At 41.1% G+C, this 24,069-nt stretch overlaps 1 protein-coding gene across 1 annotated transcript in view; it reads left to right on the top strand.

Annotated features, from left to right (window-relative positions):
• The window catches only part of LOC115234363, a 43,791-nt gene that overhangs the window by 13,320 nt on the left and 6,402 nt on the right, over positions 1-24,069 (top strand). Inside the window, exon 2 of the mRNA XM_029805394.1 lies at positions 13,132-13,372. Within this exon, the coding sequence (XP_029661254.1) occupies positions 13,132-13,372 (241 nt within the window). The remainder of the gene's footprint in view (positions 1-13,131; positions 13,373-24,069) is intronic.

Here is a 24,069-nt window from a genome sequence, read left to right as displayed (position 1 = left end):
TCTTTCTCTCTGCATAGGTTGCAGAGTGGAAATGGGTCGCCTGTTTAAAACGATCTAATGCAATCGCAGCTTCCTCTTGGGCGTTGATGAACTTTGCACCTGACTTAGACTTAATTATGAAAGTACATTAAGTGTATCCTGCGGGAGAGGCGCTTAATCTACAGATGAATTGAAGTATAGATTAAGAAGAGGCTGTCGTTACGAAAATTGAAAATTTTACCTTGTAAATGGAACATATGCAATGTGTTGTAATTGAAAAATTTGGATTCCTGTAATTTTTCTTACTGAATAGCAGTCAACATGAAGCAGTCTCCAACTTTCTTGGTAATAGAGAGTTTCATGTATATTTTTCTATTTTATTAGCTTTATACTCGATAATTTTTGTTAATTTTCCATCGACAATATTTGGCTCTAATATTTGAGGAAAGCGAATATTATATTCTCGCGCGAATATTATTTCTCGCACATCCACACGGGAAGAAAAGCAAACAATTAACTTTCTACCTCTTCTTCGTTCCCCATTCAGCGAGCGCTCGACTCGTAAAACGGAGCTCAATGACGTCGTTTAAACGCGAGGCGATATTTTCCCACGAAAGTCACGCGGGCATTAATGCCAGAATTCGAATAAATTAAGTCGCGAAGTGACAGTTGACGGTTCACGAGGCTCTTAATCACCGCCGCCGTTTAATTACTCCCTCATGTAGCAATAACGCGGACTCCACTGACCTCATTTCCTCAAAACATCGTCATCCGAAGAGCGACGAACTAATGACGAGGAACGAGCATCACACTCGGGAACCGATTGCTCTCCCTTATTGAGCCTCTAAATCGCCCTTACGATCTATATGACGACGCCGATGAGTCATCATCCATCGTGGAACGTCAAGCTTATTAAGTCCTGAAGAGATTGACTTTCCTCGTTATTAATATTATTTTTATTTGTACTTTTCCAACATTTTTTAAAATTTGTATGATGTAATAATAAATTTATGCTATTATATATAGAATCTTATATAAATGTAATTTATATATATCTCGATACATATATTGGAATTTAGAGAAAAGATAGATTTCAATTAGTGGAAAGTTTTCGAAATCAATTTCAATTCGGTAAAGAATTTGCCATTGAAGTGTAATACATACAGCAATGATTTTTGTGATATCAGAAAACCTCGCTTAGAATCATGTGTTCGATTCAACCCACGCGTTCGATCCATCCAATAAATGAATTCGCGTCGCGTGCGCGCGAGGAGTACGAAAATTTAATTTCCCGCGCGTGGAAAATAATCCTTGCTTAGGAAATTGGCTGCTCGATTTCGCTCCTCCCTGGCTTCTCCGATCCCTTCCATCCCATCTCTTACACCGCGATCTTTTGTGAGCGGTACGCGAAAAGAGACCCCGACGAGAAGAGAAATTCGCTGCTGATCCAGCCGGCCACGTGAAATAAAATAAAACGGATATTAAAACTGGCGCAAGCTAATTTCCTCGCGTTTCCACGCATAATATTCGTTTCCCGCTACTGCCTTCCACTTTCCCTTTTCTCCCACGCTTTTATTCTTTTATCATTGAGTTAAACTACCCATCGAATGAACGGCTTCTGAATATTCAACGTTTATGAGGAAATACGAAGGAGAAACAGGAGAGAGGGAAAAAGAGATGCATAGAGAGGCAAGAAAATCAAATTTGATATTTGAATTTGACGAGTGACATTCACGTTTGGAGCTTTCCGCGGTTTAAAATCTCAATATCGATGTATGTGATTACTTATAAGATTTCACATCCTTCAGATGCAATGTGCAAACCGACTTCTGAATACACTTGCGTAAAATTATTTTAGCTATATAAAGATATTACACAGTAAAAATTTTTGCAATACGTATATTATAATGAATGATTTATTACATTTTTTAATTTTAATAATATTTATTTAATCTCTAAAAATTTTGGTAAAAAAAAATTTTATGATTTAAATGTTGGACATTGTATATAGAAATAATCTATACTAATCCTTGTTATCACCTATATTATCCTATCATATAATAGCATTACGATTATATTCTAATATCGATAACAAAGGGATTAAAAAAGATGAAACAAATGATGTCATTCAGATTCTTTTCAAGTTGAAGCAAATTAATTAATCTAATACTTCAAGATACCAGTAAACTTTCGTATTTCGAAAAGAATATAATTATTCCTCTATGCTCCTTAAGGAGAACATAAGTTTGCTTAATATCGGCATTGTGGGCTCATATAATGAGCCGAGAAACGGAGGGATGCGAGATCGATCGATCGGTTATGCCGAGGTACCTAGAGGTAACAATCTCAGGGAGGACCGGCATGCCCCTCGAAATGACATTTATGCCCAGTGTCAAAGGAGAGAGAGAGAGAGAGAGACACACAAAGTCCAGGCGCCTCTTCATTTACGTGCCCACCGAAGTACAATGCGACTAGCCGAGTGTTCGCGAACTCTCTCGTGGGACACACGGCAAAACTTTGAAGACGCCTCCGTCTCTATAATCACCTTTGAGGTCATTACGGCGCCTATCCTCCCTCGTGTTGGCCCTCTCTCTTTCTCTCTCTCCTTCTCTCCTTCTTTCCCTCTCGGTCTCTCGATCTTCCTCTCTCTCTCTCTCTTCTCTCTCTGTCGGTCTCTCGATCTTTCTCTCTCCCTTCTCTTCTCCTCGCCTACCAAACGGCCAGACGGTTAATCAAGTCCCGTTTCACTTACTAACTCCCTACCCGCACCCCCCACTGGTACTTGCATCCACTAGTCGCTTTGTTTCTCTTGCTCTCCGCTGCCGGTGGTCCTTGATCTGCCGCCTCTCAATATTCTGAGCAGGATTAGTCACACAATGTTGATTGTAACGCAATGAATTCCATCCGTCGCAAGACGGTGTTTTGGTAACATTTAAAAATCAGGCAGTTTAACAAAATATAGATAATTTAGAGATAAAAAAATGCTATATCTTACTTTGAATTTTTTTTTTTAAAAATTTTTGCAATACGTATATTATAATGAATGATTTATTACATTTTTTAATTTTAATAATATTTATTTAATCTCTAAAAATTTTGGTAAAAAAAAATTTTATGATTTAAATGTTGGACATTGTATATAGAAATAATCTATACTAATCCTTGTTATCACCTATATTATCCTATCATATAATAGCATTACGATTATATTCTAATATCGATAACAAAGGGATTAAAAAAGATGAAACAAATGATGTCATTCAGATTCTTTTCAAGTTGAAGCAAATTAATTAATCTAATACTTCAAGATACCAGTAAACTTTCGTATTTCGAAAAGAATATAATTATTCCTCTATGCTCCTTAAGGAGAACATAAGTTTGCTTAATATCGGCATTGTGGGCTCATATAATGAGCCGAGAAACGGAGGGATGCGAGATCGATCGATCGGTTATGCCGAGGTACCTAGAGGTAACAATCTCAGGGAGGACCGGCATGCCCCTCGAAATGACATTAATGCCCAGTGTCAAAGGAGAGAGAGAGAGAGACACACAAAGTCCAGGCGCCTCTTCATTTACGTGCCCACCGAAGTACAATGCGACTAGCCGAGTGTTCGCGAACTCTCTCGTGGGACACACGGCAAAACTTTGAAGACGCCTCCGTCTCTATAATCACCTTTGAGGTCATTACGGCGCCTATCCTCCCTCGTGTTGGCCCTCTCTCTTTCTCTCTCTCCTTCTCTCCTTCTTTCCCTCTCGGTCTCTCGATCTTCCTCTCTCTCTCTCTCTTCTCTCTCTGTCGGTCTCTCGATCTTTCTCTCTCCCTTCTCTTCTCCTCGCCTACCAAACGGCCAGACGGTTAATCAAGTCCCGTTTCACTTACTAACTCCCTACCCGCACCCCCCACTGGTACTTGCATCCACTAGTCGCTTTGTTTCTCTTGCTCTCCGCTGCCGGTGGTCCTTGATCTGCCGCCTCTCAATATTCTGAGCAGGATTAGTCACACAATGTTGATTGTAACGCAATGAATTCCATCCGTCGCAAGACGGTGTTTTGGTAACATTTAAAAATCAGGCAGTTTAACAAAATATAGATAATTTAGAGATAAAAAAATGCTATATCTTACTTTGAATTTTTTTTTTTTGTGTTAGGATATTATACCATTGATTTTTTTATCGGCAAGTATTTAGATTTGTGCGCAAAATCCAAACTTAATTTACCGTTGCTTAGGCTTTTCAGCAAGAACTGCTTCTAATTCTCTCTATAATTTGCCGTTTAACAGCAAGCGTCAATGTACGAAAAAGGTAAACAAACAAGAAACAAAAGACTCGTTTACGTCCTGGAAGCCTTCTGCAAAAGCTCGCTTGCTTTCCCTCGCGATGGTTCGCGCTCATTAGGCAAATCTCAGCTTCTAGCTCATCCCGAAAAAGGCGGCTGTGGCTTTCCTCGGCCTTAACATACAAATTTATTCTTAAACTTTCGCAATTTAAATGTCCGCAGTGTTTCAATCAAGGGGCGTCACCGTCCGCTCCCCACGCACGGTATAAACAACTCCCGGATTAGCTTTCCTTCCTTCGGCTCTCTTTGCCAACCCTCCTAATACTGTCCCTTCCGTTCTCCCCGTTTCCCCTCTCTTAACCGCGATATCAACTTTGGGGGATTTTCGCGTGTTGGCGTGTCAAATATTAAGCAGCCTCGTTTTCATGCCGCAACCAGTTTAGCTGATGAGGGAACGAGAGGGGAAAGAAAACTCATGCTGCTTAAGAACTTCGGAACAGCTTCGGAACTCGTTTGAAGCTGTGATCCTTGTTCCGCTGGCCCGGCATTTCACGTATCCCGTAATTATATTTGCTCATTAACCTCCGTCCCTCCCTGTCGCTCTACCTTCCCCGAGTTTCCGTGAGAGATGGAGTTATCCCAGGACAGGAGCGGCGGATCTAGGGATCTTCAAAATTGAATCTTCCGCGATTTATATTTTTCGATGATGTCGTAAAAATCCTTGAATATAACATTAACAAACTGATGTAATTGATATCTTAAAAGTTTAAATAAATTTCCGTAAATTTTGAAAAATCAATCTCTCCCCTTCGCTCGCGCGCACATAATCAATGACAGTAATTAATTGGAACACTCGAAGTGAAATTAAACATCGTCTTTATAGCTCTTCTCTACCTCGCTTTTACCTTTGAATCTGCCATCGCCGCTGGGGATCAAATGCAGAGAGCAGAGATGAAGGAGTTTTGTAAATTACCGTCGCTAAAACCGTGTTACATATTTGCCGGATTTCCGGTTCGAGATTGCCGGCTTTACAGAGCGTAACTTAGGTATTACAGGGTAGCTGTTAACATCTCCCCAAGAACCACCCTGGCATATCTCGCAAATGGAAACTCCGGGTGAACCGAAACTACATAGCGGCGAACTGCAGGCAATTCTCGATTCAATGCCTTTCCCAAAATTGTTTAAACTTGCTTATGTAAATAACATTCACTCAATTTGCACTCTATTCTCATTTTGATAAATGATTTGGATAAAATCGCGATTACCTTTCGCTGGGACGTATATTGATATTTTATATAAATACGGATTTTTTTTATATTTATGATATAATCTCCGTATAATCCAGAATTTTTTAATTATAAAATATTCAAGACGTTTTAATCGTTAAAAAAATACGTTTTAATCTTCTATTAAAATTGATAGATAATTATTAATTATCTCGTCCTTCCATCCGTATTTTTCGCTAAATTTTCGTTTCACCAGAGATTTCGATTATCCTGATAATTCTGTCTACTAAATTGTTGCCGTTCCAATTGCGAAATCGGCGGGAAAGGGGGATTTTTGGTTAACGTTCTGTTAACGTTGCGCGATCGAGTCGCGACGAATTAGGCAATGGATAACGTATTAATTATATTGTTAGCGAACGACGCGAAGCTCGGCTCGACCGCGGCGGTTTTTCCGGCGGTCTCGCGTCCGGACAGTGCAAATTTGCAGACGTAACCGCATGTTATCGGTTACGAACGTACCAGCAGAGTTGTCTGTGAACATATCTGGCGTAGACTTGTCGGGGCGGCGTTTCGCCACAGTTGGAATTTGTTGTTATCACGATGCCTGAGAATCGCGTCCAAAATTTCTTTATATACCTTTGCTCCAACGTATTATCTTTTCTCTCTAAATTATGGAAAAATAAATGCGAGTTTTCATAAATTCTTTGCCATATTTGATTAACTTTTTGTGCTATGACATAATATGCTATTTTATATATTAATCCTAAGAGATATTTCGAATCTTTACACGAAGATAATTTGTGTGACTTTTAGCTATTACATCTCTTGACGAAACTGCGCCAATAAATTCGATCAAGACCGTCCTTCGCGCGTGTAAATAATCGCGTTGAACTTAAAAAGCTTACCTTTCGGGAAATATAAAAAGAATCGGTAGGACGATGATCCTGTTTTATTGGGACGTAAACAGACGAGAGAATCCGCGATTCCATTGTAGTTGTGCTTAAAACATCGGCACCCTTTTCAGCTTGAGCCACCTTGTTCCCGCGAAGGTTAAACCGCTTTGGCTGGCAAGAGCCTATCCGCCGTCAACCGCACCCTTATGCTCGTTATCCGAAAAAAAATTGCGCCTCGTAAAGGTCCACCTCTGCCTTCCTGCACGCGGTCGCCGGTGCAAGGCCATCGATCGACCCCGCGGGTGCAATTCCCCACACTCACCCCCACCCCTGAATACCCGCATATTTTAAGCGCGCGTCACGCACAGACCGCTCGACGGTTCTTAAAAATCGCTCGGAAAAACCATCTTTATCTCTCGCGAGCAAATTTTCGTTACGATTTTGTAATCACGATTTGCATAATAACGATGTGTTCTCCCAAGGGAAAGGGGGCGGGTGGGAGGAGGATAAAGGGGGAGAATAAAAGAGAGAGGAGAAATGGAGAAAGAATTTCCCGCGATATCTATTTTCCATTCGAGAATTCAAAAAAAAAACGACGGCATATATGAGATGTGCATTCTAACAGCGAGGTGAAATGTGCTTCGTGCCCGGGCATCCACGTATCAAAAACGCATCAACCCCCGTTCCGTTACTACGTACCCTTAAGCGTTAAATAAGAAAACGGTAGGGGCCGCTCAGAGTCGATATAGAATATATCGGTCTGCAGCCGCGGTGTGTGCTTTGTAGTACGCAGTCCAGGCTTCCCAGATATCGGAAACGGCAAGAACTCTTGCGCGCATTTCACTCGCGCGTATCGCTGAAATAAATCATTTTTTATTCGCGACCGTAAACCCAAGCGTAGAGATAGGAGGGGCCGCGCCGTCCGTGGTCATAAAGGGTTTCGGGCCAGGGCTCGCCGGCGAAAGGGCTATCGCCCCCGGGTACCCGGGGTACGGAGATCGGAGAAAGGATCGATGAGGATCTCGACAGGGCCGTCGCTGATAACCGACCGCCCTGCTGCCGCATGACTGAACCGGAATAATGCTCGCTGTATGCTAAACCTTGCTGATAAGGGCGCACCGATCCCTACGGCGCGATAGCGGCAAAACAATATCTCTCCCCTCCCCCCGCTCCTGTTCTCCTCTTCGCACTGCGTAGATACGAGATGGATTCGGTTTTACATCGAGCTATCGGACGAATGTATACGAACCGTATTCAGAAAAGGTTACGATCGATAGCATCGATACTTTATTCCCGGTATTATGTTTTAATATTTAGCTTTGATATTAATTTTTATCAGTTGTTAAAAGCGATGTTATACTGATTTAAAGACAATGTTGAGTAATATAATGATACTTACGATTAGAATATTATGTGAACACATAATTTGATAGAAAACAAATCGAAATGCAAAAAAAGTATATTTTTTTCAAAAAAAAAAAAAAAAACGTGATTAAAATAATTTTCATCATATATAGATGAAAAGTTTTACAAGTTATAATACTCGTAATTCGAGATACTCGGAATATTCTTTTCTTATTAAAATATATATTGTTTATAAGCTCATTAAATTATTGCCGTAAAAGCCTCTTTCTTTAATTATCCCAATTATTATTTATGAAACATAATATATAGAAGGTATAAAAAATAAATCGATATCTCATTTAATTTAAGCAACCCTAACTTGAGCTCCTGGCACGAGCGAGAAAGAGACGAGACTCGAAGACGTGAAACGCTATCGAGGGCGAGCTCGAGGGCGGTGGGACGAGGGCGGAAAGTCGTTTATCGAGTCGACGGGGTGTATCCAGCGCGCATTGATATGCAAAATTTGTAGTTTCGAGAAGCTCGAGCGCGCGCGCAGCAGCAGCGAGTAAACTTTGAGATCCAAGTGTCTCGGAGCTCCAGCTTTATAACCGATCTCGATGCCTTCGGTGCCTTCGGTGCACGTACGTGCGAGTACCAGATCTGGCCCTCCGATGTACGAGGGCCCACTAATCCGCTCCTAAATATCCCCGCATCGCTCTCAAATCCGCGCCGCAACTCGCCGCTTCAAGATTATAAAGTCATTATATGTGTATCTGCGGTAGAGAATAATAAGAAGTGAGGAAATAAGAAGGCAACCGTTTCGAGAGTACACGTGAACATTATCGAAAATACAATTTATAAGAGAGCTAGTAGCGAGCTTTAAATTGGTATGAAATTGTTCTTATTATAGAACCGTCAAATAAAAAAATATATAATATACAGGGTATCCGTCCATAAATGTCCGAGCAAATATCTCACAACTGATTGAAGTTACAAAAAAGTTTAATAAAAGAAATTAGCACAGTTTTTAGTACAAAAAAAAAATATAAGTGCATTAAATATATATATAATAAAATGCAAAACAATAAAAATAAACAATAAATAATTAAAATAATTTTGAAGCGTCAATTCCAGTAAAGTTTTCTGGCAATTACTTTCAACATGACTGCTCATACTTAATATTCTCTCAATTATCGATGTTCTAGCCCGTCGTATTATTTCCGCGCTGATATCAAAGGTGCATTCGAACGACCAGCAGAGACCAATGCAATCGCCATGTGCACCGGCTACGTTACGAGGATATGCGAGAGTCGGGAAAATTGGAGGAAACGGGAAGAGAGAAACGTCGCGAAAATGCAGGAGCGAGCTACGAAAGGGACGGTATTTAATTAGCTCGAGTTAAAAGCTCGGCTTAAATGATCTATTCAGCGCTTAGCGTCGAGCGAATTCACTTTGGTACTCCCTCGACTCCACCTTCCCGAGGAAGATCCCGAGCAGCGTTGTGTCCTGCGTTGTCTTACGTCTTCGTGTCGCGCAAATTCAGACTCACTCTCGCACTCGGAAACGTCGCGTTGAAAAGATTAAAGTTAAAATACTAGTATATCTTTTTAAAAGATCTAAAGAGTCTCTTTTTTAGAAATATATCGGATATTTTCTCATACTCTCTTTTCAAACAAATAAAATATGATCTAGAGATGTAACTCTTTCTCGAGATTCTTATTTTCCGGATCTCTCGCAAGGATCGAATATCCGATTCGTTGAAGAAAGCTTGAATGTAATTTCTTCCTGTGCTTTTTTTCGACAATCAATGGACGCACGAAACCGTCTGGAAGCGTTTCCTACGTCGCCTGCCAGCTGAACTTTTCCTCCGTCGCATTTTGAACACATCACCGCCCCCCGTGTCATCATGATTAAATGAAATCCATTAGGAAATGGAAGACGGGGCGCGGCAGACGAATAGTCGCGAGCGAGCGTAATGAAAAATCATTACGATGACTGTGACGAAGCGCGGGGGAAAGAATTGACGTGGCGGGTGAAAATGCGGTCGATATCCCATTGGGAATATGTAAAGGCATGATGAAGCTGAATCGAAAATAATCGAAGCTACCATATTTATTAAAGCACATTGAAATGCTACAGAGACACGTACACATGCCACTCTTATTACTTTTAAAAAATTCGATTTAAAAAATAATTTATAATAATAAAGTCGCAAATATAGATGTACTTTGAGAAATTGAATTTTCATAAATTATGATAAAGTATCATTCTTATTATTTTTTATCACTGAATAAAATCTATATATTTGTGAGAAAGTGCAAAAATTCTTATGAACAAATTTGCTCTTGAATTGTTTGCAAATGTCGTTTACACGACGTTTTACAGGCAAAATCAGTCACGAAGTAGAAATCATATTCAGCGGACCGATGATCGATCAGTCTACATTTTTACACTATCCCTTTTCCATCTTCCATCAACGTACCATCCTCCTATCAGCTAGAAGACTTACATCTCTTCGTTTTCCCAACCTCCGACCTACTGCTGAAAGTGCAGCGCAAGTTGTTAACCTTAGCATGCGGTTTAATTACACGGGCAAATATTATCGAACTGACGGAGTTAATTAGATAATTAAAACTTGAAGAGTAAACTACTTTGCGAGTCGAGCGGCACGCCGGTCTTTGAATATACATGAACGTGTACATGCAAATACCGTCGGTGTCTGCGCGAGACTGCACGATTAAAGAATGCCAGATGGAGGATCGCATATCAAAAATTTCTCAACATTTAATATGTAATTTTGAATTCTTAGAAAGAGAATAGTCGAAAAAAATAATTACAAAGGAATAAATCCGTTTTGATTTCGTAAAGTCGTCATTTGTATATGTGCGTCGTTCTTTAGTTTTCTGCAGAAATTTATTTAATTCGGAATTTTTTTAGTAGACAAAGATATGATTTTATAATTTTTCGGATCCAAAAAGATTTTAATTTGCTACAGTATTATCATTATTAATTAATTATCAAAATAAAAATTTAAATTCTATAAAAATGATACTTTTTTTTTTTATATTAAACAGCTGATTCTCTAAGTTAATTTTCTACAGAAAATTTCGAGGTACTTAATTTATTAATTTAGTAATTGATTTAAGAAATAATCGAAAAGCGTTAAAAATTTGTGAATATGATCTGGAAGTTTCATATAGAATAAATATCATTTTTATTAATTACTTAATAATATATAAATTGTACGCGATTTCTCTCGTGATTTACGACTACGCAGCGTCAACGACACGTCACCGTTGACGAAGAAATCCCTTTAAAAAGATAGAAGCTCTACAGTGCGGCGGAGATTAGCGGCCAGGTATGTTTTCGGCGTCATTATCTCCGGTTGGCAGAGCTCGCGGACCCTCGTCAGAGTCGGCGTTTATACCGCGAATCCTCTCGGATAAGTGAATCCCCTCAGTCGGACGATCCGAGTTTAAACGCTTTAACCTGCGCGAGCCGCGATTAGCGAACATAGTCGAGGAGACGATTGTAAACCGTGATGGACAGGTCAGAGTTGCGCGTGTCTCACTCCTTCGTATTCTTTCGCGCGAGTTTTCACAGTTCACACTCGATGCGAATTGCTAGACATATTTTATTTAAAATAGAATATGTAGGACGTATATATGAGATATATGAAGAGAAAATGTGTTATTTTTCATTTTATTTTAGTGCTTAAATCTGTTTCTAAATTATTGTATCGAAAAGAAAGTGTTTGTAATGCAGAAATATTAAATTACAACAAATTTCAACAAAATAAATCTGTCTTGACAACTTTTATTTCTTGACAGCTCTTTATCTTAAATTATGAAATTCTTAGAGCGCATGATAAATTATATATATCTGCTTTTCCATTTTTAAATGTTGAATCGATTTTTATAGATGAGTAATAAATTGGGTAAAACTAACGTTAAAAGAAGGAACATCAGCTATTTGATATAAACATCATTTATTCAATATTTTGTAGCATAATTTATATTTTTCTTTATTATTAATAATAAGTAAAATAAGAAAATTTTCACTATAGATTCGAGGAATTGTTAAATCATAGTTTTATGTTCACTTAAAAAATTTCGGCATAAAATGCAGAAAGCTTATTTCGCGGAAAGCTAAAAAACACGCTTAATGAAATCTTAAAACAGATTTGTTTTCTCCGACTATTCTCTTTTCACAAAATGAATAATTTTTCTACATTGAAAGAGACGCAATAATTTATAACATAATTTAACGATGTAAATGTGACTATCCAATATTAGATCAGTGCAATTCAAAATTAAATCATCCGTATTCTGCACAAGATGCAATGTTAATTCGAAGTGAGAGGATAGGCCAATTTATGTACATATTACATACGTATATTTGTACAATCGCGCCGATATAGACCAAGTAGTAATCACGACCGCGTTATTATGCGCTCGTCGAGCATATGTTAATTCGCGTTGGAGATGATGAATGCGGCGAAGAGCTGCCGCTGTACCGTGTGTCTTAGAATCATCGAGAGAGAATACTTCTTGTTCTCTAGTATCAAATATAGCGATGACTAAATTTCTGTTGGAATATAAGGTCCATTTAAAATAAAATAAACGAGATATTATTATCTATTAACATTTCTGAATACCTATAAAGTCGAGAAAAATTTTTCACGGTAGATACTAGATTTATTAATTGCATGTAACACGATAATCGTCGATATTTTCGTTGATAAAAAAATCAATTTTGCAATGATCAAAGTACGACGGTTCGCGGATTACCCTATATATACGTAAAACGACGCTGATAGAGAAACGCAGTGCCCAATTCATTAAAGTTTACACCGAGGAAAGCTCTCGAGTGCGCCCACAGCAAAGCACCCGCCTGTACAAACAATTGCAACGAGCTCCCAACTAATCTGGTGTGTCGACGGGGACTGGTCGGCGGGAATGGGGAAATGAGAGGGGGGAGAGTAGGAGATGAGAGCAAAGTAGAATATCAACATCCTACGCTCGTCCAACTTGAGGAATTCGCTATGAGCTTTCCGAGATGGTGTTTTGAATGAAACCAGACACGAAATATAGAATCGTCCCGGCTGACCGAATTTAACTTTCCGTTGTGCAAGGATCGAAAGTAAGAGAACAAAAGAAAAACATGAATAGTGTACAATTTGATTAAATCATTACGAAGATAGATACATCATATACAACGGAGATAGATAGATAGACAGATTTATTATCTTGTCTTAGTACACGATTTTGAAGGAGATTGAAACTTTTAGAAACCTACAACCGTAAATTTTGACACGCTAATCTCATAATTCGTCATACACGCAATCATAGTTTACATCGACGAAATATTTTGATATCGTGTCTAAAAATATCATCACTTCTTATCTGTTACAGACACAAGCGGAAAGTGCAAAACCTGCTGCCGTGCAAGAGCGCAGCGGGCGCGGCGGCAGTCGCCGGACGGGGCCGCGTGCTGCCGGATGGCCAACCGCATTCGGGCCCCGGCATCGGCGGCGGCGGCGGCGGCGGCGGCGGCGGCGCCGTTCTCTACGAGGATCTACCGGATCACGCGGTGTCGCACTCGCAGCTGCACAACCACCTGCCGGGGGGCCACGGCCAGGCGCCGACGATCGAGGTACGAAATCACGAGGGCCTACCGCGGGCCTCCCCGCCATCACGCGAACCACCGCTGCTACCTGCACGCAGGGAAACGAGACCGCCGCAGCCGCATCATCTCGACTATCTCGACTACCGCGATCCCAGGTCGATACTTCGCGTCCAGGACAAGCCGTCGCGGGCGGTCCTGGGCGGCTACCGGACGCCGCGCGCCCTCCTGGCCAAGTCGCAGGGGGTCCCCCTGTCGATCGCCGCCACCGCTCAATCGTCCGCCAGCCCCCGATTAACCCCGGGTGGCGCCAACAGTCCGCTCTTGCTGCGAAACGAGAACAATCTCTTGCGAGACAGCCACCTGCTACTGGCCACACAGAACGCCTTGATCACGAGCCAGCGGCCTCCCTCGCCTCCCGCACCATCCGTGCCCACGGCGATCTGTCGCGACGAGTTTCCGTCGTGTCGAGATCCCGACGTCGGCCTGGCCACTGACGGCTATCAGGCCGACGTGCGGGTTCCCGCGAGACCCCGCGATTCCGGTATCCCCATCACTCCCACTCACCGACCCGGACCGCGCGTCTCCCCCGTTCGGACACCGTCGAGTCCTATCGGGTCATCGGCGCCGACGAAGCTTGCGATCCGAGAAGCGGTTCGCAGACGGCCCTCGGTGGACTCCGAGGGCTACTCTTATATAGATTTCAAAGATTCTGATTTGGAGACCGCGAGGTACGGTCGCGCCGAGACCGCGAATCCCCCTGGCAAACGGCCGTTACGATCGACGACCGCGATATCGAGCTCGGTCGACTCAGACGGCTACTCGTACATCATCGATTACAACAACGGCAGGAGGGCGCCCGGCGCCGCCAGGAGGCTCGTCGCCGATGGCACCGAGGAGGAGGTCTGTCCGCTCTGCACCATGCAGCAGATACACCATCTCCTCAGCCAACCGGAGCAGGACGTCTACCTGCGCGTTCAGGACACGTGACACGTGCCGTCCTGGCCGTCGGCCGACAGTCTCGTCGCGGCGTAGAGACATACCCTCGGATCCCCCGTGGGACACGCGTTCCCTCCCCGAGACGGTAGCTTCAACATATCTCGCGGGTATCGCGTCAAGGTCGACCGAGCGACATCCGATTACCGAGCTATCTTCTTGTGCCGTGATGTGACGCAACGTGACACGACGCGACGCAATGCGACGTGACGTGACGTAGAAAAGGGACGTCGCAGCTGTGTCCCGTCTAAGGCTATCGTCGTAAGGTTATCTGGCGCCCTTCGGGTTTCGGCGAGCGGACGGAGGCGGAACACAAGGTATTCCACATTGACATTGACACTAAGGCTGTGTGTACGCTTCGTGATTCGATTTCTGTTTTCTCTGCAAGAGTGCTGTGGCCGATTTCTCATTCAATATTCAATTTATAATTCACGTAAGAGCTTCAATTCGATATTTGTAGTGTCCCGATTGTAATTATATGGAGTAGCTTTGATAAATTGCGATAAGCTAAATTAGTCAGTGTTCGCAAATTAAGAGATACTTTCAAATTTTTTTTTTTTTTTGAGATTTTATAACAAAACATTAGAAATGAAACACTAGAATATGCGAATAAAGGTGCAAACAATTTATGTTTCTCGAACGCTGACTAATTTAGTGATTTATTAAAGATTTACCGTCTATATTCTTGATTAAAAATTATGTCGGGAAAATTCTAGACAATTCAGATCACACGATGCTTTTGCACTTTGAAAAGACTGTAGCTAGTTTTTTCACATTTTTAGAAGAAATGTAGTTAGAGAGAAGGCAACTTTAATTATTATTATTATTATTATTATTAGTATTATTAACGTTATTTATTACCGTTAGTACGCCTCGCCGAACGGTCGGCACGGTGTCCTGTGAATATAACGGCGCGAATTCGACGAGGCGAAGGGCGAAATGACGGTCCTGTGTATATCTTGAGTTAATAGAAGAAAGAGGGAGAGAGGAAGATGGGAGAGAGAGAGAGAGAGAGGAGAGGTTTGAGAGAAATAAAATTACTTTGCTGAAAAATTTGACGAGGAGTGGTTATTGACCCGGTCCACAATCCTGTCCCGTCCCTCGTATCCCGTTCATGTAGTTAGAGAGAAGGCAACTTTATACACGCACTATGATTAAACAAAAAAAAAAAAAAAAAATCAATTTACTATTTAATAAACTATATATGAAGATGATAATAGCTAAAAAAAAAGCATCTTGTAATCCGAATGCCAGAAAAAAAAATGCAGAAATATTCGAAGACAATCGCGATAAAGTTATTCGAATGCTTATTTCTGCAAGAAAAAAAAAATATTACATTACTTTACACATAACAATAGAAATAAGCAGTCATTTATCGTTGCACCTAATCTCTCGCAGAGTAAACAACCGCGTATGACATTTTCTCGAGTCCTTCGTTCGCGTATCCGATGATATACACGGAAAGAAAAAAAGTTAATTTATGTCGTTTATTTGTCAATTAAACGTTCGAGTCACGTAAGCTTTCGACGAGCTGCCGTTCGTTCGCTGCCGCCGTCGACGCAGAAGGCGCCAGGGCGGGCTAGTCAGTATTTATTTTGTTACTTCGGAGCCGTGCCCGTGCAATCTCCACAAACTAACAAATCGAAAGAGTGCATGACGTGCGAAATTAAGATAAAGAGGGGAAACGTGACGCGGAAGGAAGTTAGGGAAATAGAGAGAGAGAGCGCGCGGGGCCTTATTCGTCGGTTGTGCGGGCACGGCGACCGGGCGCACTCTATGGTTGTAAATAGATTAGAGATTAGACCCGTGAATTTTGTAAATAGCACCACCTACGGAGAAACGCGATCGACAGGATCTAATATATATAGATATATACAGAAAGAGGTAGAGAGAAAGATGGAAGGACACACATAACTCGCGTAAGCCTCGAGGAAAGATGAATCTGATTTTCCGATTTGTAAATTATCTAAACTGTCATCACATTATAATTGTGCGATTGTGGACACCGCTATTATCATCGTCGTCTTTATTACTATTATTACGATTATCTTTACTCTATTATTATTATTATTATTATTATTATTATTATTATTATTACATAAGTCACGCCCCATCTCTGAAGAATGAATTGACGAAGTTAAAATAAGTCAAAAATAAAGAATGATAAAATTACGTTTGACCATCAGCGATTGACGGATGTGACGCTCGCGCGATCCAGACGCAAGATTACGCGGATTACTCTAAGCGAGTGTCACCGGAAAGAGTACCGGAAGCGCTACCAAGGGGATAAGGGAAACGCCGAGTTCTCTCTCGCGTACCAAAAATCGTCTCCCGATACAATGACAATAACACGTGGACACGGAATAACCACTTCTGTGTTCAAACTTTTCCCGACAGAGAAACGCCGTTATCGCTCGCTCGCTGGTTGCACCGATCGATTGATTTTCTGCATTAATCGAATAATTCTCGTTAACGAAGGGATCATCTTTGCTTTGGAATTTTTTATTTACAGAGAGAGAGAAACAAATTTTACGGACCGCACAGTTCCGCCAACCAGAGTCGGTACGACCAGCGAGTTCTTTATCGGTGATGAATTCTCGCAAACACAAATGGCAAGAGATGAGAAAGAAAGTAGGCCGCGGTGGTTCGCGGAGGAAGAAACGCGGGAGGTTAAAAAGAGAGAATAAAAAGGGCGGCTTCTCTCTGAAGGAAAGCAGGGAAAAATAGAGGGTAAGAGATTGACGCGTCACCATTGTGCCGCGTCACCTTTGCTCCCCAGGAGCGATTGCCATCTCTCCCGCGCGGACGAATAGATCTCTAATTTCGCAAATGGAGCTGAGCAAATATCCAGCGGCGCGAAGATCCTCTACCTCTTCTTCTTCTTCTTCTTCTTCTTCTTCTTCTTCTGTTTTCTCTCCGTGGCCGTGTAATTTAATTGCCGAAGGGTTGGCGAAGATTGGGAAGGGGATACGCGCCTCACGTTCTCTTTTCGTCCTGGACGGAGCCAGCAGTGACTGTTACTACTTGCAGCGAGGTCGAGGTCGACGCCCGAAAATCTCGATAGCCACGCGTCGCCGATTTCGACTCGGCGAATTGTTGATTTACCAACGAACGAACAAGAGACATAAATATTTGAGCGGCGCGAGAGAAAAGCGACTTACAATCTTCGGAAAAGACGATGAACAAAAGAAGCGCGAATATAGCTCGTGTTCTGATTTTGATTCTCGATGTGAAAAAGATTCGAGAAAGGGCTCCGCACTCCAATCCGCGTTTCTGCGGCATTCGCGATTCTTTCGGTGTCAAAGGGCTTCGAAATGTTTTGCCTTGTACGTCATCGCCGCGATAAAACGAAACTATCGGATAGAGTCGAGAGAATAGTCAATTCCGAATAATTTCGTCTTTCTCTCTCTCTCTTTCTCTCTCTCTCTCTCTCTCTCTCTCTCTCTCTCTCTCTCTTTCTTCCTTTCTTTGATTTCTGTTGCGAGATAAATTTTACTTTGATTCTTAACTGGTAGAGCAGAAATCACTATACTGAAATCATAAGTCTGGAAATTTAAAAAATCAAAAAACTGTATGCATTTGCATATAAGAAAATCTGCGGAAAGTGGCACACTATGTATATTCTTTAAGATATGCATTTTATCTTGGAAATAAGAATCGAAGAAAAGTAAAAAGAAAAAATGTTTTCTCTCGCTGAATAATGGTACGATGAATTTTCTTTAGAAATCTTGAAAATCGAATAAGACTGCCGCGTTTCAACCAAGGATTGATATCTGATTTTATTCTACGATGCGCGAAAGGATATTCGATTAAATTAATGAAATTAAAACTTTTATTTTTGAAGTTTCTCGGGTAATGTAATCGATCGATCTCAGCAGTCACGAGTCAATTAGATTGCATTTTATATTTGGCACTCTCATTTTTATTCACCATAAGAGCTTTTCTCAGCACGATCTTTTTCTGCTACATGAGCTACACATGATAGCTTGTCGATTCGCGAACACGGAGTCGAATCAAGCTTAAATATTTGAATGTCAGCGAATCAAAAGAATTTGGTAGACCAGAAAATCCCGATAATAATGTGTCGCCGATGTACCGACCATCCTTCGCCTCACGTTTCCTCAAAAGAGAGGTCCCTTTTCTCTAATAATGCTTCCCGCTGACGTCTTCACGGTCGGCGAGCGCGTAAAACGAGGTCAAGTAAAATTCAAATATTTGAATACTATTAAAACGTCCATCAAAATTACACATATGCAACGCCGTCAATTTTGGAAACGCTCGTTCGTTCTTTAAATGATTCAACTTCAAACATATGTCTAGTTATTTCTGCATGAAAGCATAGAATACGATTTAAATATTTCAATATTTGTAACATTAATTTTACAATCTTATAAAGCTGCTAAAATTCTTTATCTAATTTTTAAATATGTAAATTTGTTACATCACTCTCTTTTTATAATTTGTTACAGTCCCAATTTTTTTTTTCTATTTGTAAGCAAGGAGAGAAAAGACGAAAGAAATGTTTTTTTAAACATGTTCAAGTTTAGCTGCAATTAGTTTAGTTTCAGATAAACTTGTCCCGGATTAATTCTCTTCGATATAATGTCCAATATCCGCCAATTGGAAAATTCATTAGAAAATTAGATAAAACGATATATTTCATGTTTCTCGCGCAAAATCTAAATATAACGCGGGGCAACCGGGTTACCGAAGTTACACGGTTGATAAGGAAATTGCACAGTCGATGTAGGGATCGATTTGATTACGAAAATATATTACGGAGTTAGAATCGTGGCGGCGAGGGGTGGGACTTTATTCGATGTCGCGACCAAACCGTAATTATTTCGTCCGCGGGCTCTTTTTACTGTTATCGACCCCGTCATAAATCTCGCCGCTCCGCACCGGATAAACCGGTAGACGGTCAATTCGCTGGCGGAAGTTTATCGATCTAACATCCACCTGTTGTGTCGGCTCGATTATGCACGCCGGTGCCGTATCGTTAGCTCGAGACGGTGTATCTGCAAAGCAATAGCAACATAACGATGGGGAAGATGGGTGGAGAGAGGAGGGGGAGAAGGTAGTCGGCCACCCTGGGCTTAGAACCTAATGCAATTGGTGCAGTAACTAACAATTAGCGGGTTACAGTAACGCGATACAGTCACGACATGTCGGCGTATATGTCGCGCGAGGCACACATGCACGCGCGCCTCGCACATACACACGAAACTCGATATTATCCGGAGTATGTAGGACATTGCAGCGTGTTGGTGGTTGTCACTTAAATTTAGAGATACGCGAGGTAACACGCCAAGAAACATTAGATACTAGAAAGATATGAGTTTATTCATTCAGATGTTGTAGAGAAGAATAAAACTGCAACGCGCGCGCTGTCTCTCTATCTCTTTCTCAATGTTTTATTTAACGGAAATCATAAATGTAAAATTACCGTTTTCTCTGATTGGAAATGCCATAAATTGTCACGAATTGTAAATCAATCTCTCGCTTTTAAAATATGACTATTTCCAAATATTCTCAAACTTGTTATCCACGAGAGATTCGAATCCGCGTATTTTTCGATAGAAAAATTAATTCAGAAAAATCCTCGATTTTTTATTTATGTCGCGAACTTTTGTAGTTAGTTGAAAGGATGAGACGACCTCTGCCACTATGACTCTCTTTCTCTTCTCTTCTTTTCCTCTCATGTCAGCCAAGTCGCTTTAAAGTATGCACTGTCGCCGACGTCCAAGAGAAGATCTAAGTTTAGCGAGATGCCGCTGCCTGCGGGGGCCACGAGGTCATTAAAACGATCAACTTTTCAAAGGCCCTCGCTAGCACCAGCCCGGTCATTATAGAGGACATTATATATAACAGACATAGAATTTTAATACCAATGGAGGAAAGAAGGAAGCAGAGGAAGAAGAAGGAAAAGTCGGTCGCGTTTTTACACGTTTCGCCTCTTTGGCCAAGTGAAACTCGCGTCGGGTACTGTAAAATCATTAGGATAATCAAGTCCGAGTGAAACCGGCCGAATATCGAACTTCTCAGCCGGAAGATTGAAAATTCTCAGAACGTGTGGAACTTTGCCAAGTCGCATAACTTGCCTAAAAATGCGCTAGCGCGTTTACGAGGGCAGAACCGACGCCTTCTGTTCTCGATAAATGCAAAATTATTTCCCCCCTTCTATCATGAGTATTTTAAAGTAAAATCAGATAATATCAAAAAAGATGGGATATTTAAAAAGGTGTATATATAATCGCGAGAAATAGATAATGGGAAAGTTTGTCTGTTAAAAGTTAAAGAAAGGTCTCAGCTTAGTATGATTAAATGTGATATATCTTACGATAATTCCTACTTCGTTTATTTAGTCTGTCAATCAACGTGAAATGAATTTCGTTATTCGCCTACAGGAGAAGTCCTCCTGCCATTTCACACCGTTAAGATGAGCTATGAACGGAAGTTCGATTCAGAGAACCTAGTTCCGCCTTCGTTCTATCTCGTGCTCGCGCTAATGGTGCCTAACTCAATTCCGAAAGGTCGAAGGTTGGACACGCGACTCGGCGAACTCGTAATTCGACTTTCAAGAGTCGCCCAACTCCATTTCTCGTGAACGAGATAGGGTCTCCTATATAGATAGGAGAGACGTTTAAGTAAAAATTATCTTGTCACTGGTGCAAGTTAAAAAGAGAATTGTGCCTCGGTTTTATACGAAGAAAATATTTCAAAGGTTTAATCAAGATCACTCAAACGTATTTTGGATACTGAACATAAAAGGCTTGATATCATAAAACGCTTTTAACTATTCAATATTAAATAAAAATTCATTGAAAATAATTTGAGAATAAAAAATACTCCTCCGACGTTTTTCTTTCCTCGGAGTATATAAATTTTATATCCAAGTTTTCTTTCTTTCTCTTCTTCTGTATTAATACATATTATACATTGATCAAATATACATATAAAAAATATAATTATATAATTATATTCTTGCAATGATCATATTAGATAATTAGATATCACATTTGAATCTCTGGTTCGTTGGAGGTCTTCCATTTAATATCACAATATTTATCTTCGCAGGCAAATGTCGGAAAATTCACGATAACAACAAAGCGTTTCTTCGGGATCGGATAGCCGCGTTTAGAGCGTTAAATATATGGAATTAGTAGATACAAGGACTAAATAGGTTAAACACTCGAAAAATCGCAGATGCCACGATGAAGACTTCCGCAGACTAAACACGATAATAAACCCCTGCACGCTTGCAAGATCGCCGGCACTCGCTAGCGTCGAATCCGGGGGAAACGAGGGATCGTTTTTTTTCCGGTGGACGATAGTACCGCCTCGGGCAGTTCAATGGGGGATGCGAGAAATCCGGTCGGTTTCCTTTGCAGTAGCCGCCTCTACCCCCTTCCCCCTTTCCCCGCACGAACCAACGAACGGTTAACTCGATTCCGGCAATTTGTGCACTCGCGAGTCTTACGAGCACTCGATTGCATCCGCAGATAGCAGACTGGATTGCAGATATTCTGTATATACTGCCGAGAGTTACACAGGCTGATTGAAAATCGCGTGTCCCGTAAAATCGAGAATCGAAAAATTTCAAAGATTAAATAAAGTAGTTGAAATTATTTTACACACGCAACTATAAAATATTATATTTTAATGCTTACACAATTAGATAACTGTATAAATGAATATTTTGGAATCCCTTTGAGATATTTAATTATATTTCTGAGAACTTTAATGTATAATTACTTTCGCTATCTTATAGGATGCATAAAAATATGAATCTGCAAGGGATGAACAAATCAAAGATATTTGAATAGAAATTTCTCCATTTGATAGTCCCAGGATTTTTGTAATATAATATTGTTGCTAACTGATAGCGCGCGGGAAATAATATCTCATTCATTATCACGCGATATCAATAGGAAACCTGTTTCGCGCCACGTGATTATTTTTGCGCACAATGAAACGCAATCGATTGGCCTCGTAAACTGTAATTCTACAGGATACATTTGTCGGTTTTTGTTTCCAATGTTTTATAAAATCGACATTCGACCTTTCGACCCACGCTTCCATCGTGCATTTAGCACAAAATGAAAGAGAGAGAGAGAGAGAGAAATGCTTTGCCATATTGGTCGTATCTTTACCGCGATTACGCGACAAATCTTGAGAATACGGAAAAGAGATAGGATATATATAATAATAGACACAGGATATATATAACCGATACATCCGACGATCGAATCCATTTATTCATCCGCCCGAGAAGAGCAGGAAGCGACTCAATTCGGGAGATATAATTTTAGATAGAGACACGTACACCACATCGCGCGCGACGTGGACCCGATACTCCCACACGCTCTATCAGCGATATTTCAACCCCCGCGCGAGGTCGGGGCACGTCGAATTTACGTCACACGATCATCTTGTTTTACGCGAGATCGTATTACGATTCGCGCGAGGCAAAAAAATTCCCCGCGAAGGAAAAAATGTTTTAAATTAACATTTGCAATCGTGATCTCTCTCGGTCACATGTGGGTGGAAAAGTTTCCGGTGGATAAAGATATCAGGATTATATCGGGAAAACTGTATGTTACGTATATATAACTCTTGGTCGTGTCAATAGAAGGACACTTAAACACGAATTTGATCTCTTAAGATTCTGCACAATCACCATTGACATTTGACATTGATTTTTCCTCTGTAAACCATACAATTTCTCCAATTTTCAACAGTATTTATCTCCGTAACTAAAAATATTTCGAATAATAAAATAAAACAAAATCCATTTTTTGACATTTGAGAGATGTACTCGATATCGATCATACGAGAAATTAAGCTCTCCGAAATTAGAATGGAATTTCAATCGCCGTGTGTGTGAATGATATCCCGGCGGGATCATAGAACGTTATGGATCCCCGACGAGCGAGAGTGATAGAGCGAGATAGATTGGGGATCGGAGCGCGCCATTTGCGTCCGTTAACACGATACTCCGGTCGAATCGAAGAGCAAAGCCCGTGGCAAATTCGCCTAGCAAACCATCGAGACACGGCCGTAACGGAGACAGGAAACCACTCGCGACGACGACACACGAGCTGTTGCGAGGGCGAGCTCTAACCCGAGGTGAAGGGATTAAACCATCCGCGTCCGCAATTATGTCGTGTATCGGTTATACGCGTTTCCCTCTGCCGTTAATCGAGCGTTTCGATTGACTCTCGTATTCTGCGACAACAAGAGACAAACTTTCCGATCTCTTTAATCCTTTTAACGCACGCGTGTTTCTTTAATAAAATAAATATCTAACGCATCTTGACAAAAAGAAAAAATGACTCGAACAATGCAAATAACTCGATCTGGACGATCTCAACGGATACAGACATTTTCTTTTGCAAGACATTTAAAATTCCATCGAGCCGAGTGATTGACGCGCGAAAATTAATCGTCCAACTTGACAATAAGAAACAAGACTAATTCGTCGGGAATCTTGCGGTGAGATTGTTTCTTATTATTCTGCCATGATGTATAAACTCCCTGCCAATTTAGGGACTATTTAATTAACTTTCGACACCCTCGCTTCCATTGACCGAGTCAGCGTTTCCGGGATTGAAATCCCCGAGATAAGAAAGGATGAGAGTTCTCGAGAGCCTTCATCGGGAAGGGGAAGGAGAGGGAGGAGCAGTAGGAACGAGTTAATCGTCGGTCGGAAAACATAAAGCGGAAAGAGT

Source organism: Formica exsecta, unplaced genomic scaffold, assembly GCF_003651465.1.
Source record: "Formica exsecta isolate Colony F162 unplaced genomic scaffold, ASM365146v1 scaffold2, whole genome shotgun sequence".
NCBI lineage: Eukaryota > Metazoa > Arthropoda > Insecta > Hymenoptera > Formicidae > Formica > Formica exsecta.
The sequence above is the reverse complement of the archived record's forward strand: the minus strand, read 5'-3'. Positions and strand labels throughout refer to the sequence as shown.